This window comes from Scomber japonicus, chromosome 1 (assembly GCF_027409825.1).
Source record: "Scomber japonicus isolate fScoJap1 chromosome 1, fScoJap1.pri, whole genome shotgun sequence".
In the NCBI taxonomy this organism is placed as follows: domain Eukaryota; kingdom Metazoa; phylum Chordata; class Actinopteri; order Scombriformes; family Scombridae; genus Scomber; species Scomber japonicus.
In genome coordinates, this window is record NC_070578.1 from 3118176 (window position 1) to 3135782 (window position 17607).

The 17607-nt window shown below is 41.2% G+C and overlaps 1 protein-coding gene across 1 annotated transcript in view; it reads right to left on the bottom strand.

The window, feature by feature from the left end:
• The window catches only part of fah (fumarylacetoacetate hydrolase (fumarylacetoacetase)), a 35498-nt gene that overhangs the window by 16747 nt on the left and 1144 nt on the right, over positions 1–17607 (bottom strand). Inside the window, exons 3-8 of the mRNA XM_053315736.1 lie at positions 17389–17510; positions 16790–16839; positions 14709–14799; positions 12593–12690; positions 12250–12302; positions 11928–12027 (exon numbers count right to left, since the gene is read on the bottom strand). Coding sequence (XP_053171711.1) covers positions 11928–12027; positions 12250–12302; positions 12593–12690; positions 14709–14799; positions 16790–16839; positions 17389–17510 — 514 coding nt within the window. The remainder of the gene's footprint in view (positions 1–11927; positions 12028–12249; positions 12303–12592; positions 12691–14708; positions 14800–16789; positions 16840–17388; positions 17511–17607) is intronic.

Genomic DNA, 17607 nt, shown 5'->3' on the forward strand with positions numbered 1-17607 from the left:
CTCTCATGGGCCATCATGTCCTGGTGAGGACGGACAATACGACGACGGTAGCGTACATCAACCGCCAAGGGGGGTTGCGCTCTCGTCAGTTGCACATGCTGGCACGCAGACTGATCCTGTGGAGCTGCGGTCGTCTCCTCTCCCTGAGGGCGACGCACGTCCCGGGAGCTCTGAACACGGGCGCGGACCTGTTGTCCAGGGGCGCGCCGGTATACGGGGAGTGGACTCTGCACCCGGAGATTGTGGAGCAGATATGGGCCCGTTATGGTCGGGCCGCGGTGGATCTGTTCGCGTCAAGAGGAAACGCGCAGTGCACGCTGTTTTACTCTCTGCGCAGCCTGGATGCTCCCCTCGGCATAGACGCACTAGCGCACGTCTGGCCGCACAAGCTTCTTTACACGTTCCCTCCCCTGGCCCTGATACCCGCCACTCTATCCAGAGTGAGGGACCACGGCCACGCGCTGATTCTGATAGCTCCGCATTGGCCTGCGATGCATTGGCTGGCGGAGATATATCGGTTGCTGTGCGCGCAACCTTGGCAGCTCCCGCTGCGCAGGGACCTGTTATCGCAGGGGGGGGGGGGGTCGGTTTTCCACCCGCACCCAGAACGCCTGGCGCTGTGGGTTTGGCCCCTGAGTGGTTCAATTTGTCAGCTGTGGGACTCCCACAGCGTGTGATTTCCACTATACAAAGTGCTCGAGCCTCTTCCACTAGGTCTCTGTATGACTGTAAGTGGAGAGTGTTTGAGGACTGGTGTCACAGAAATGGCCATGTTCCTTTTCAGTGTCCAGTGGGTGTGATATTGTCATTCTTACAGGACCTGATTGACAAACGAAAAGCCTTCTCCACAGTTAAAGTGTACTTGGCAGCTATAGCCGCCTGTCACGTGGGGTTTGGGGAACAAACAGCGAGCCAGCACCCGCTGGTTTGCCGTTTTATGAAGGGAGCGCGCAGGCTTCTCCCCGTGTCCAGACCGCTGGTGCCACCATGGGATCTGGCGGTGGTTCTGGAGGGGCTCAAGGGTCCTCCTTTTGAGCCGCTGGGGGGAGCAGGCTTGAAACACCTGTCTTTCAAGACAGTGTTGTTACTGGCTCTGGCTTCGGCTAAACGGGTTAGTGACATCCATGCGCTTTCGGTGCATCCATCATGCACTCAGCTTTTCCCGGGGGATGTGAGGATGATTTTGAAGCCCAACCCGGCCTTTGTGCCTAAGGTAGTGGGCTCATGTTCTCCTATTGACCTTGTGGCCTTTGCTGCCTCACCTGGAGAGCAGCGGTCACATGCGTTATGTCCAGTCCGTGCGGTGCGCGCTTACATGGACAGGACTAAGGGTTTCAGGAGGAGCGATCAGCTGTTTGTCTCCTGGGCTAATCGTCATAAGGGGAAACCTGTCACAAAGCAGCGCCTGTCCCACTGGGTCGTGGAGGCGATTGCTTTGGCTTATACGAGTCAGGGTTTGCAGACACCTGCGGGTCTGCGGGCACACTCGACTCGGGGCTTGGCCGCATCCTGGGCCTTATTCAGGGGAGTTTCTGTTCAGGACATCTGTGCTGCAGCGAGTTGGTCCTCGCCTCTCACTTTTGTCCGTTTTTATATGCTGGACGTCTCCACTCCGTGCGTGGCACGCGCGGTTTTGCTGTCCTGATTGGAACAGAGTACATTTTTCCCTGTGGGTTGGTGGACGCTCGATAAGCTTGTCTGGCAATACGGGAGCAACCATATCCCATAGTGAGACATCGAACGAAATATTATGAAAGAGAACTTTAGGTTATTTACATAACCCCGGTTCTCTGAGTAATATAAGTGAGATGTCTCACCAGACTACCCTTCTTGCTTGGGCGAGTGAGAAGAGGTGCTTATCTTGAATGAGGGTGGTGCCGTCCGCATGAGCTATTTAAGGTAGGTGGGACTACCTGTGGCGGACGGACACGTTCACCAGCCAATCAGGATTGGCGTAATGAGATAAATGCTTCTGAGGGCTGCAGCGAGGCGTGCATCCCATAGTGAGACATCTCACTCATATTACTCAGAGAACCGGGGTTATGTAAATAACCTAAAGTTCTCCACTGTGATCATCTAAGGCTCTGTGCCGTTCTAGAAAAGGCTGGGCATAAGGAGTTGTCATTCACGCCACGAGAGTGGAATCTGTTGAAGGAGTTGGTGGACATTTTGAAGCCGTTTGGAGAAGCAACTGATCTGACACAGGGAGAGAAGGTCGTCACAATCAGTGCAGTTGTTCCATCCGTCTTATCCCTCAATCACCACCTTGAGAAGCTGAAGCCTCAAGTTCGTTTCCTGAGCGGCCTGGTCAGAATTCTCCAGGCCTCCCTGAACAAAAGATTTCTTGGGATATTCATTAACGTGAAAATGGCCAGGACTCAAGATGGGATCACTGCCCCCTTTTCAGACCCAGTCTACCTCAAAGCAGCCGCCTTGGATCCAGCCTTTTCTCTGCTGTGGGTGGAGCCTCATGTGCTGGTCAATCGTGACAACAAGGCAGAGGTGGCACAACGAGTTAAAGGTAAATACTATTGACTTCAATGCAACTTTTTTCCTCATAGTCTGATCTAATTGACAGCATCAATAATTGCATTTTTCAGTCCAACACTGTATCACCAACACCAATGGTAATAAGGGCTATTTTGTTTCTGCTACTGTTGTTAAATGTTTTTCCAGAATTGATCCTACAAGATGCTGCGGAGACTGAGCAACCTGTGCCTCTGGTTGATGAAGAAGAGCAAGACGACCTTGGAGAAGGAGAAGGGCTGTTTGCTGCATACCATAAGAGGCAGAAGAAGGATGTTGGGACCTCTCCAGCACTACAGCTAAGTCACTACCTAGACATAGCCGATGGACAGTACGCCCTTTTGTTCTGGGCACTGAACATGAAGACTCTTCCTTCACTCTTCCGAGTGGCCATCAGAGTGTTGGCAGTGCCTGCCTCTAGTGCTCCAGTGGAGCGAGTTTTCAGCCATGGTGGCATCATACTACGTCCCCATCGTGCACAAATGACTGACAGACTTTTGGCCAATTTGATCTTTTGCAAATGCAATGCAGCATAGGGCCCTGACATGGAAAAGCACAACTCTGTTCATTGTCATGTTCATGACACATCCAATCCAGTCCCCTTCCAATCTATCTCACTCACTCACACACACACACACACACACAATCTCACTCACTCACACACACACAATCTCACTCACTCACTCACACACACAATCTCTCACTCACTCACACACACACACACACACACACACACACACACACAATCTCACTCACTCACCCACACACACACAATCTCTCTCTCTCACTCACTCACACACACAATCTCTCTCACTCACTCACACACACACACACACACACACACACACACAATCTCACTCACACACACACACACAATCTCTCTCTCACTCACTCACACAATCTCTCACTCACTCACTCACACACACAATCTCTCTCTCACTCACTCACACACACACACACACACACACAATCTCTCTCACTCACACACACAATCTCTCTCTCACTCACTCACACACAATCTCTCTCCCTGTCTCTCTCTCACTCACTCACTCACACACACACAATCTCTCTCTCACTCACTCACTCACTCACTCACTCACACAATCTCTCTCACTCACTCACTCACACACACAATCTCTCTCTCTCACACACACACACAATCTTGCGCTCTCTCTCACACACACACACAATCTCTCTCTCTCACTCTCTCACTCACTCACTCACTCACTCACACAATCTCTCTCTCTCTCACTCACTCACTCACACACACAATCTTGCGCTCTCTCTCACACACACACCAGTCTCTCTATGGATGCATGCTAATTGTTTATCAAGGGAGCAACCTGAACTGATAGAGGCATGAATGTATTACATGTAGATTATTTAATTTTTGAGAGTGAGGATATCTTTTATAATGTGGTGACATGGTTGAAAAGGTTAAGGTTACTCTTAGGTTTTGAAATGAGTGTTTGAACAATGTTCTTCCAAAAAAAAGGTTTAAAAAATATATATACAAATCTTAAAAGCATACATGATCTGTGTAAATATTATTTCTCTGTTGTTAAAAGGACTCGAAAGGACTCGAAACTCAAACGGTAGGACTTGGGACTCGACTTGAGACTTGTCGGCCTTGACTTGTGACTTGACTCGGGACTTGCCTGTCTTGACTCGGGACTTGAAGGCAAAGACTTGAGACTAACTTGTGACTTGCAAAACAATGACTTGGTCCCACCTCTGGCAGCTACCATTAGACATTAGTATTAGAGGAATATTTTTAAATAACCATCAGCATAAAATTTCGCTGTACGCTGATGACGTTTTGATTTTTTAAAATTCCCCTGCACATTCTATTCCTAAACTGACAGAGCTCATTAATAACTATGGCTCTTTTTCCGGTTATAAAATAAATTTTTCTAAAAGTGAAGCCATGCCTCTTTGTTCCTCACAAACATTAGATCCGAACATCTCACAACCTTTTCGATGGTCTCCAGCAGGATTCATATATCTAGGTGTAAAAGTCTCGCTGTGTTTAAAAGATTTATATAAATTAAATGTTTCCCCTCTCTTACAAACTATAAAACAGGATCTTGATAGGCGGTGTGGCCTGCCCCTGTCTTTTCTAGGTTGTATCCATCTGATCAAAATGAATATCCTTCCGTGTCTCTTGTATTTCTTTCAGATGTTACCAGTTATGGTGTCAAAGAAAGTTTTTACACAATTAAATAGTGTGATCATATCATTCATTTGGCGTAAAAAGAGACCCAGGTTAAGATACAGCTTCCTCTGTCTACCTGTTAAAAATGGTGGTTTAGCAGCGCCTTCATTTTCATCCTACCTTTGGGCTACACAGTTTAAATTTCTTCTGGAATGGTTCATAGATGACCCCAATTCTACCTGGCTCAGTTGCGAATCAGCCTCTTTAGGCAGCATCCCCTTGCAGAATTTGTTATATATCTCTCCTGACAGAGTTGCAACTCTAGTGAAAGACAATATGATTCTAAAGAATATGTTGAACATTTGGCGTAAAGTCAGGAAATTAGAAGGGTACAGTAATTGCTTCTCCCTATTAACTCCTATTCATGAAAACCATGACTTTCAACCTGGACTTCAGGCAGGTTTCGCTGCCTGGAGGCACAAGGGTATTAAAGTTATTGGGGACGTGATTCAGAGAGGTTCGATCCTTACATTCCAACAAATGAAAAGCAAGTATGGTATCACCGATAATGATTTTATTAAATTCTTAAGTTCGAAATTTTATTCTGTGTAATTTGAAAGATTTCACTGGAGATCTGGCTACTTCTCCTATAGAGTCCCTATTGGTAAATGACACGCAACTTAAATTCTTCACCAAAAAGCTTTATAAGACCCTCTGTAATTTTAATGCAGATAATTCTGACAAGTTGAAAGACAGATGGGAATCTGACTTGGGTACAATAAAGGCTGAAGACTGGAATGCCTTGTGTGGCCAGCCCTCCAATGTCCTGATGTCTAACTCTGCATGGGAGAGGCAATTTAAGATTTTGCACAGGCTCTATATCACTTCCGAAGCCAGACATAGAACGAATCCAACTCCGTCAGAGCTATGTACTAAATGTCAATCTTCTGTCGGATCTTAATGTCTCTTATGAAAGGAAGGGCACTGAGGAAGCGATCTGTTTCTGCATGTTTGTGATTGGTCAGATGCTGCAAACACCTCCCCTTTATGTGAGCGCGCAGAGATCCAGATTGGAAAACCCTGGGTTGATTTACCGAGTTGATAACCAGCTTCGTAGTACCGCTTATCCTAGACTGCGAATATCTGGATAAGTCAACCCAGGTAACGGAGAGATATCCTGGATAGGTTAATCCAGCTTCGTAGTACAGGCCTCCGGTCAGGACATATGGGAGTGCACCGTGTGCAAAGCTGGTACATATGTGTCTGTGTCCAATGAAGGTGCCGGGAACCTCACAGCTCATATGGACACGGAAACATAAAAAGGCAGTGCGAAGTGAGAGTAGTTCAGCAAAGTCGCTTATTTGTTGAGCAACTGAAACTGCTGGGAAAAATGAGCTCTACAGCAAAATATGGATGGGTAGACAAGGAGGATGAAGAAGATGACTAAAGATTTTGTTTTTTGTATCTTGTGAGGGTACTGTATTATGTATTATTTTACATTACACTGAAAATTTTGTGAGAAATATTTTGTTAAAGTTGGATGTTCTAATACAGAAGTGGTATTATTTAGAACATTATTTTATATTATATTTCTTTTTCTTTTTTTTTTTTTTTTTACAATTGAGGCATAGTAAAGAAAGTTCAGTAGCTTATCTGAATTTCTGTCTTTCAGATATATTATTTTGTAATATAACAAAATATTCTATCCATACATATAAACTTTAAATATATTAAAATTATGAGGAATCTTTGAGTAAACTGCAAGTGTCATTTAAGTAGGCTATATCGTAGCCGGGCCGAGTGTCCTCTTTTTTGGAAATCAAAATATGGTCACCCGCCCACTAAATCCTGAACACAGAAATCTTGAAACACAGTTTGTGAAGCCTAGCTCCACAATTCAAATCTAAATGCTTGAAATGCTTTTTACACCTTTTTTAGAAATACATTTATGACCTATTTAATGTGTTTAGAAGAAAATGTCTGAATTCACTTTACACAGTCTTTAAGGAACAAATCCAATCTGTTGTGGGGTAACACTGTTTCTACACTCAAAGCATTTCAGCTGCATTTTTCAGTCATCCATCTAATGCGTGTCTGACAGAACAGATACACTCCTGTTTCTCCACTGGCCAAGAAAGCCCAACAGCACCTTCACTTCCTCAGGAAGCTGAAGAGAGCTAAGTACCCATCATTTTCTCCTTCTATGGAGGCATCAATGACAGCATTATGACCAGCTGCATCACTGTGTAGTTTGGAAGCTGCACTGCCTTCAACCACAAAACCTAGCAGCACATAGTGAACACAGCTGGGAAGATCATTGGTGACTCCTCTCTCTCTCCTGTACATTTACAACACCTGCCTAGCCAGCAAAGCCACCAGCATTGTGGGTGATTTGCTGAGCCTTTTCAGTCTTCTGTTGCCTTGGAGAAGATTGCGGAGCATCAAGGCCTGCTCCACCAGACTGTGTAACAGCTTTATCCATCATGCTATCGGGATGCTGAACTCACTCCCCTCTGCCTCCAAAAAGTCTGGACTGTAACTTATCCATCCAACAGCACACACAATACAAATACACACACACACACTCTCTCTCACTCACTCACACACACACACACACACACACACTCAGTACTAGCAACTTTGTACAGAACACTACAAACCTGCTGCTCTTGATCCTTGTTCTTCCCCCCCTTTTTTCAATATTCTATATGTCCTGTACATAGGGCGGAATTGACAGTAAAGTTGACTTTATTTCAATTCAGCTGTGTACACAGTCTGCGTAACAGTTTTTTTTCCACCTGCACTCAACACACATTTAACACCAACCAAAGTGTATTTTTAGACTTCAAGTCTATTTTTCTCAGTTTTGCACATGTAACTACACAGTGTGTGCCTATTAACACAGCTGCCAAAGAGAATCCTGCAGATGCCTCCAGCTTTCTTTCATGTGAAACTCATTTTGTATGTATTAACAGTCAATCCAGTTGACTTTGTCACACACCTCTCTTATAAACCACAGACTGTATCTCTATCCTTTGCAATCATGCTTATTCAAGTTGTTAAAAGCAGGTGATCCCATTTTATCACACAAAGAACTGTACATAGGTCAGCCAACCATTCAAATCTGACTCTGATTAAAGCCTCTCTCTAACAGACTGCAGTCTCAGGTACTGGACTGAATGACACAACTCTGAAACTTGTTTTATTAAATGTGAGATCTTTAATAGGAAGGGCTGTGCAAGTTAGTAACCTAATTACACATCATAAACTGAATGTCTTATTTTTACCTGGAACTTGGCTGGACTCAAGTGGTAATTTGACACTAACAGAAGCATCATAGCTGAAGGAGGAATGGAGTTGTAGCATGCTTCTCTGATATGTTTTATTATGCAGGCAGCTCAATTCAATAATTTGTTGTCTCTGTTTTGATTTAATATTGATTTCTGGACATTTTTAATATCAATGTAGATAATGCTGTAGACCACTACTACAACCTGCTGAAGGCCTTTCCTTTCCTTTCTTTCAGCATGTAACTGGGCCATACATCATATTTAATTAAGTCCAGGAGTTTAATGTACTTTCTTTGTGAGCACTTGACATTGCTTCATCAGACCCTCAGTGCATCTTCCTTGAAATTAATCTTGATCCTATAAGGGCCAACTTTGTCAAAACTGTCCAAAAAACAGTACCTTCCTTCTAACTCAGCTGATATCTTTGCTACCTAATTCTATAATGTTGTAACGACTCATCTCATCTTGTGATGTCATGGTAATAAGCTTTAATCATGGCATCTGGCAATCAAACTGTTTTAAGATGATATTGCCTCTGTTCAAATCAAAGAACTGAGCATATGCCATAAAACCCAGCTAGTAGAGCATTAACAAAAATCTATTACTTAGCTACTCAGAAATGAGAAAAAACAAGGCAATCATATATTTAGAATATAATAAAGAATTATATACACAACTTAAGGGGCCACTTTTCCAGAACTTCAATAATAAAATATCACAATAATGAAAAATTGGCATTCAAAATAAAGCCTGATCTGGAAAAGGCAACACTGGCATTGAAGCACTTGTGTTGGATAAAGGTGTACTGTATTTTTTTAGTGTCATTGATTTTCATTTCTAACTTTCTGTCCGCATTTTGGTGTAGAGAGAAGGGTCTTTTCTGGGCCTACATTACCCAGTGTACCTTGTGGTGCCACAAAGATTATCATCGTAATGCAAAAAACATTCAAATAAAATAAAGATTGTAATACAGAGTTCAGTTCTGCTGATGTTCCATGGAAACACAGAGTCAGAGAGGGGAGGATGAGACATGAGAGAGTGATATGATAATGTGGCTTGCAACACTGGTGTAAAGTGAAAAGCTCACATTGGGATGCACCTAGCAATGTAATGTAATGCACTTACTTTGAAATGCACAGTAATGCCAGTTGCCCTCTACATCCAAGCCTCCCCATAGGTCTCCTCTGTGAAGCTAATGAAGCAACAGTGAGATAATCTTACACAGTAAGAGCTTTAATGCTAATCTGCTCAGTGTATCTCCTGCCCTCACACACGGACATGGCTCATTAGACAAGTCTTTGCCTCACCCACTGTGGGCCTTTAAGAAATGACTTTTCAATTAAACAATGCACCACTAAGAAGAGAGGAAGACGAAGTATAGGGGCATTTAACTTAGCCTGCTGTTCCATAGTAGAACTATTGGATGGAAAATATTCATAGAGAGCCTGTGATGAATTCAGCACAGACTGATCTCCTGAGGGTTTCAGCAGTCAAGTACAAAATGAAAGCAATGTCAGTTCACTTTCAAGCTGCACATTCAGCACAAATTTCACAGACTAAGAAATGTTTAACACTGTGCTGTTGTGAGAGAGAGAAAAAGACTTGGCCTATTGCACATAAGTATCTGTGCACCAGTATTCAAATCAATCACAACTCAAAAACAGTTTCCTCTGAGTAAAAAGTTTGCTTCTGGTCATGTTGTGTACAACAGAAACGTGATTTCAACCTCAGCATAACTTCAGCCATTGTAACACATTGTTTATATCATATTTGGCTGCTGTCTTATTGTATGTAATGTATGTCAGCCGCAGTGCTCTCACACAGACAGTAAGACTATTCTTGCTTCAGATCAGTCCACATGTGACTTCACACATTCTCTCTTACAGACTGCTGATGGATCCAAACCAGGGATTCCCGAGGGGAGCTCTGACACAAAATTAGAAACAGTTTAATTCCACTATACTTTTTCACTCATCACTAGAAATTGAAAGGATGACTTTTGTAATCATATGTTTCAACGTATACCATTATGACATGCTCTATCCTCTAGAGCTACAACTAATTACTGCAAATCTGCTATGTGTCTTCCACTCAACACACAGAGGAAAATAGAACACATTTAGAAGTGTCATTAGTGGTAGGCTATCATTATTATTATTATGATTATTATTATTATCATTATTATTATTATTATTATTATCAGTAGTAGTAGTAGTAGTAGTATCATTATACACAGTTGTCAATGCCATACCATGACACAGATGAAAAAAGGAATGTTTTTTCCATAAAGTTAGACGTCAAAAGATTTCTGAGGGCCTTCTCACACCTACCTTAGAGTCCAAACCAAGGTTCATGTTTTTGTTACAATGTATACATTTGATTCCATTGGATTGTGTTTTTCTGACGATAGCCTGCTGGAACTTCCTGTAATTAGCCTAAACTAGGGCTGTCAAACGATTAATTTTTTAACCGAGATTAATCGCAGAATTTCCATAGTTAATCGCGATTAATCATGTTTTGAATTGCATGTTTAAAATCCTGTTATTTTACATTTGAAGGCAGTTTTAAGCCCATAATGTAAAGCATTTCTTACCAGAGTGCCTCAGCTGGGAATCAATCATGGCTCTGCTGCGACTCCCACACTCCAAAATGGTACTTTGGTGGAGCTGAGGCTCGCTTGGCTGCACCTGGGTGTTTAGTGTGGAGGTGCCAACTCAAACTCGACGTACTCCGGTGGTAGTTAAACTCCGTTTGACACGGGTTGCATTTTACTTTTGACTTGTCAACTGAACCCTCTCGAAGTTTTTTAAAGTTAAACAAGCCGTTCAAAAGTCCAGTAGCTCTCTTACTTTCCATCACCGCGGTAGGTTTACTGCAGGAGGCCACTTCAAAGCATAGCGCTACAGCTAGAGGAGCTGTCTATGGGTGAGTAGAAGGGACAAAAAGGCTTGCAAAATTGAAATGCGATTAAAAAAATTAACGCGTTATGGATTGCATTAATCTAATCGCGATTAACGCATTAACGCTGACAGCCCTAGTCTAAACCATATCAAAAATGTTTTCACCCTACAAATGAACCGAAGCATGGTTCAGTTTGATCCATACTGAGGACTTCTTTTCATCAGACCTTCATTGAGGAAGGAAGAAACATAGCACTAGCAGAGTATAAAAGAGGGAAACAGCACCACATATCTCCAGAGACTTCCCAGCTGAATCAATAATCTATACAGTAGAGTATTCCCACTCATGTTTTGATGGAGGCTGACTAAAACCACTTCAATATGACTAAATAAGAAGTGACTGCATCAACATCTATAATGCAGAGCTGAAATAAGGAACAATGTGCTTCTAAGTGAAATGTCACTGCTAATTAGTGCTGCTGATTTGGCAGTATGTTGTCAGTTTCATCTCATTGAACATATAAGTACAGTCACGCAAACTTTCACTCGTGTAGTTATCTTTTGTGAGATTAGGATTATCAATTGGTGCCTCCACTGTAATGTGTTTGTTGGAGTCATGTTGTCCATAAGCAAGTCAGGTCTTGTATTTGGCTTATGTTTTTTAGAGATTGTGATTAGTTAGGCCAAGTTTTATTTTATTTAAATTGACTTTGGCACAAACAATTGGTCCTGCACATTTTGAGAACCTTTTTGTACTGTGTGTTTGTGAGGACTTTAAAGAGAGTATGTCATCTTTACCACAGCTGTGACCACAGCACAAATGTTATTTGCTGGCTTTTGTGAGGCGTGTGAGAATTGATGGGTGCCCTGATGGCCTGATGGTTAAAAAGAATACTACATAACAGCAGCATCCCTTTGTTGCATGTTATTATCCATCCTCTGTCTCTCTGTACTTTCAACTATCATAATCCCACATTTTCCATGAGGTGTGGGAACTGTTAACCATTTTCAAGCATGTACAATAGGAATGTTGGTGTATTGTGCAGAGGCTCTTACCACTCCAGTCATTCATGAGTACCATGCCAAAGATGTGTTCATGAGCCTTCTCGATGGGAATTGGCTCCCCAAGCTGGTTTCCACCTCCAACAAAGAAAGCCTAATTAGGGGGAAAAAACACTTTTAAATATAATAGCAATGGAATGCTGATGTATGGTGTTAAGCAATAGTGAATAACACATAGATTGAGAAAGTTAATTGAGAGGAGGCAACTCAGGCCCTTCTCTCAGAAAGCTCAGATGTTGAAATGAAGTTTCATTTCGAGAGTTATTCAAACATTACATACACACAAGTGATTAGACAAAGTAAACAATGTAATCACCATCTCCAGCTCAATGTCCAACTGCTTTGATGGGCCAAACACTGGTGGTTTTGCTGAGAGAAAAGAAAGAGCAAACATGGTTACCACCTACTGTACAAATAGCTAGTCTTTTTATGCTTGGACTGTTGTGTTTTTAAGTATTTTAAGCCTTTCAGGTAGAAGAATTTACTCTAAATCTATAAACAGGATCACTGAACACATACAAAGTTTTAAACAGCAAAATGCATCTTGCTGGTTTTCATCCAATGGTAAGAACAAGTTTAGCTGTACTAAGTAGATCTACTATTGATTTTGAATTCAGCAACAATGAATATACAATATAAAAGTTCCATCATGATCTTACTCTGATCAGGTCTCATCTGGCCTGAGGGTCGGCGAATGGGTGTGCCAGAAACAATCACTGATGATGCTCTACCATGGTATCCAACCGGAAGTCTCAACCTGCAAAGAACAATGATCAAGTTAAGTTTTAAATTTGCATTTGCTTCTCATCACCTACATCAATGTTAGCTGTGTATAAACATGACTAGGATACACAATATTAGACAAATAGGTGCAAGAGGAAAAGTCAGGATTTATTTCAAGTAGCAACTACCACGGCTTCAGGCTGAAGCCAATGCAGAGGCACCTGAAAGTAGTGTGGCCACCAGATGCTCTAACAGACTCAACTTCTCTCTAGGAAGTCAGCCTTTTTTTCATCATTATTGTCTAACAAATTAAAGCGATTAACAAATGGGTGGGGGCAAATAAGTAGAAATGTTAAAATTGAAGAGATCACCAAAGTCAAATTACATACATAGTGCTGACCTTTCAGAAAAGTGATGAAAGCAGGGATGGTAGGAAGAATTGCTTAAGACATTTGTGGAGTTATATCTCACAGTCTACTATAGAGCAATGCCAGTTACTGCTGTGCAGCTAACAGAGATATAGACAGATTACACATTTCACTGAACAAGGCAGCAAGATTGATTCTACAGCACTGCTTGATCTGACATGGTGGGAGGCTCATCTTCTTAACAAAGTACAGTGTGTCTGACTCAGTAGTGACACAGCAGTCCAGCCAGCCTTATAGTATTCCTCCCACTAGAGTCTGAGATTAAATTAAGTCTGTCTGGGGTTTATCCCTAATCGACATATTTACTTTAAAATGAGAAGACTTTTCAACATATTATATAGTCCTTTTTGTGACACGGAAGATGCGGTTATAATATCCCTTGATGCCGAAAAGGCTTTTGACCAGATAGAATATATATAGAATATATTACTATATATACTATATACTATATTACTATATATACTGTCTGTATTGGTAAAATTTGGATTTGGCAATTCTTTCATTAATTGGATCAAGATATTATACAAGGAACCTATGGCCTCTGTAGTCACAAAATTAAATAAATCTGCGCCTTTCCGACTATACAGAGGGACACGCCAAGGGGATCCTCTGTCTCCACTTATCTTTGCTCTTACTAAAGAACCTTTAGCCTCCTATATTTGCTCTAGCCCTGAAATACACCCTATAATACATTTAGGAACTCAACATAAGATCTCGGCCTACGCTGATGATGTTATATTATTTATTTCAGATCCCAAAGCCTCTATACCTCCACTGCTGCAGCTAATAATTATAAACAATTATATCATCTTTTATTTGGTCCGGCAAAATACCTAGGATCTCGAGGAAACATCTTATCAAAAGTCGGTCCGAGGGAGGTTTTGGCCTGCTTCAATTTAAATCCTATTATTTGGCTGCACATTTAAATATCTTCTCGTTTTGGTTGGGGTGTCTACCAGGCAATAATGTGGAGGAGATGCCTGCATGGTTAAAAATTGAACACCTTCCTGTCAGCGCACCTCTTTACCAGCACTCATTAATAGCCCAGTAAAGATTAAGAAGTACTTGTTTAATGATAACCCGATAATTTATAATTCTTTAAAGATATGGAAGCAGGTAATAACAACTCTGAAAACACCCAAAGTTTATTTGGATTCTCCTATTTGCTGTAACCATGCATTTAAACCTGCACTGGATGATGTAGTTTTCTCAAATTGGAGAGAGAAAGCTATTATCACATTGAGAAATGTTTACATTGAGGGCCATTTGGCTTCTTTTCAACAGCTACAGCAGGCATTCCAGCTCCCAGCTTCCCATTTTTTCCGTTACCTTCAGTTGAGACATTTTGTGAGAACTCATGTTCCACAATACGAACGTAAACCTCAGTGCGTAGCATTAGACAGTTTTTTTCAAATCAAACCATATACGAGAGGTGCAATATCTAAACTCACATTGTCGGACTCATTTAAAGAGGCTTGGGGGAGAGAATTGGATAGGGAAATTTCAGATGAGCTATGGGAGAATTGTATCAGGAATTATTCATGGTAGTTCAATCAATGCAAGACATAATTTGATACAATTCAAGGTAGTACATAGACGACACTAGTGTTTATTGACAGTGTACCAGTTTGGCATCAGAGCATTTTCCTTCCCCCGGAACATAATGCCAACATTAGTGGCATGATCCTTGGAGGAGTAGAAGTCAGTGTAATCACCTGTGAAAAACAGAGAGTGGAGAGGATGAGAGGAGCAGCCTGGAAAATACCATTGTTTTATTAGTGAAGTAAACCAGCACAAACCTGACTGAATTATGCCGGGAACATACCGAATCTCTATGCAATCTCTATGGAAACTCGCCACGGCCGCAATCTGCCGCGAGTTTCCATAGAGATTACATGGCAACTCGCTGTAGGCCGCTTTTCACCGCTCTCCGGTGTGTTCCCGGGTCATGTCCAGTAATAGAAAAGTAACAGGTCATTAAACACTGCCTCCCTCTACCTTCAATCCATTTAACCCTTTACATACTGTTCATATTCTGACTCATAATTAGTCTCTACAGCAATTCACATTTAAAAATTAGTTTATGTAGTATTTATGTAGTATTATGTTTGATTAATCCTTAATGAAGTGTATAAAAAGACATTCACAGTCACTATGTTATGGTCCAGGGGGACATGAATAGAATATAAAGAATTCAACAACATGTTTGAATGCTGATTTAGAATATTGTTATAAAAACAAGTGAAATTTAAACATATGAAAATGTGTACCAACTGCACAAACATTAACAGAAATTCTGTGCTTTCTTTCCATTTTTGTATATTCGGGGTCACATTAGGAAAAGTCCACCTAGAGGAAATGCACATTGTATGTTTTTACAGCTCTCAAATAAGGGTTAACTATGTGTCTGCTATATCCTGCATTTATTTATTATCATTGTGCCTTCTATAATGATGGGTTTTTTAAATTAAAAATTACAATTGAATTCTCTGATAATGACCTGACAACGATATAATGTACATCACATGGCCAAAGGTATATGGACACTCCTGGCAACAGACATTATTTTATTTCTGCTCTGGATTTGTTTTTCCTGGGATTTATCCTATATCAATGCTACAACAGTGCTATTTTAGACAAAAACAATTAACTGGCAATAATCTGAGTCTGTCCTTTTCTTGTGTCAACATTACAATTCCCCTGGGCACAGAGCTAGTTCCATTAAGAAATGTCCTACTATGTTTACTGTGAAGGAGCTTGACTGGCCTACATAGAACCTACACAGAGCCATGACCTCAGTCAGTGAGCCAGGTCACATGAATGTGAGTGTCCACCTACATTTGCCATTTTTAACAGAAAATCAATTATTGTATACTGTGAACTTCTGAGTTTCACTTTTAGCATCTTTTCACATTTCTAGCATCTTTTAATTACATTTCTTCAGCTGTAAATAGAGATCATTTGCCTCATAAACATTGCAGAGGAGGGCATGCATGTGCCCTGTGAAGTGTTTCCACTAATGTTCCACTAATGAGGGGAATAGGGAAGCCTGACATACAAAACACAGGGCAAGAAAGGTGATAAGTTTTCTCTGTGAGTGCATAATAACAATTAAAAGCCACCTTGATGCTAACATCTCTACTTTTATTTATGTACTTTAGAGAGTCATTCACACTGTGTAGTAGTACTCGAGATCAGTCTTGGTCTCAAAACTGGTCTCAAGACCACGTCTTAAGGTCTTGGTCGACACAAAAGATGGACAGACTCCAAATAATGAAAAATACTGCCATAAAGAGTGTGATATACATCACGACGATATAGATAAAGCAAAATATGAAAGGTTTTTCTCTTATATCTGATATCATCCTATTGCACAGCCACAGTACATTCATTTGTATTTTGCTAACATTCCTAAATAATGCTTTTCTTTTTAGCACAAGAATAATGTAAATGCCGAGCTACATGATTATTATGATTAAGCCTTGAAAATGGTCTCACATTAGTTTGGTCTCGGTCTTGACTTGGTCTCACACCTCATAGTCTTGATCTTGTCTTTGTCTTGATATGCTCTGGTCTTGGTCTTGACTCAGTCTTGGGTTAGGTGGTCTTGACTACAACACTAATTCAAACTGTAACTATGAAACTAGTAATGACTGGTAATGACATGTAGCTTAACAACAGTTTTAACACAGAGAAGACACTCACCAATGTCTGCAGGAAGATGCATGATGGCTGCACTCTGAGAGACAAATGCTCTGTAGAGACAAAGACACAGAGACAGTCCAATGACCTTATCAAAACACTTATTTTGTGTGCATCAGAGGGAATTTTAGAAGCTCGATAAAACATACAGTAGATCATTTTCATCTTATAGTTTCATCTTATGTCACATCTCACATCTTATCTGTTGATGTTACATGATATGATTGGCTGGTAAGAACTGCACATCTCTCATGTGAGAGACTGGAAACTTGAATGACAATAAACCACAAACCCTCATTTCACCTTCACAGAATAATCCTGACAGGAATATTTCAGCTTTAACAGTAAAACAAGTTTATTTTATTTGTATTTCTCTTGCTCAGTCCATATCTTTATCAGAAATCTTCAATGTCTAATTATGAGTTGCTTATAAAAAAAATGTTTATGTCTTAACAACAATGAATATCTGCAGATATACCATTATCAGTTTTTTAAATATTGAAAATCCTGCATTGGAAAAATCCTTTTGTGATATGACTGACTGGGATATGAGCAGAGCTACTCAAAGTATTATCCTGGTTAAAATGGTGAAAACTACTGACCTGCTCCGCAGACTGACATCATCTCTCAGTGTGCTCTCATTGGCTGACAGCAAGACCTGCAAGGTCCTCCTAGTTTCCCTCCAGGCCTCATATCCCAGAGCCATGAAAGCATTCAGTGTAGGCTGGCAGGGAGATGAAGATAAAGATTAGAATATGATTTTAGATGACATTACATATCATTGCACTGTGCTTGATTTGAAAGGTATGTCTACTTTTTGG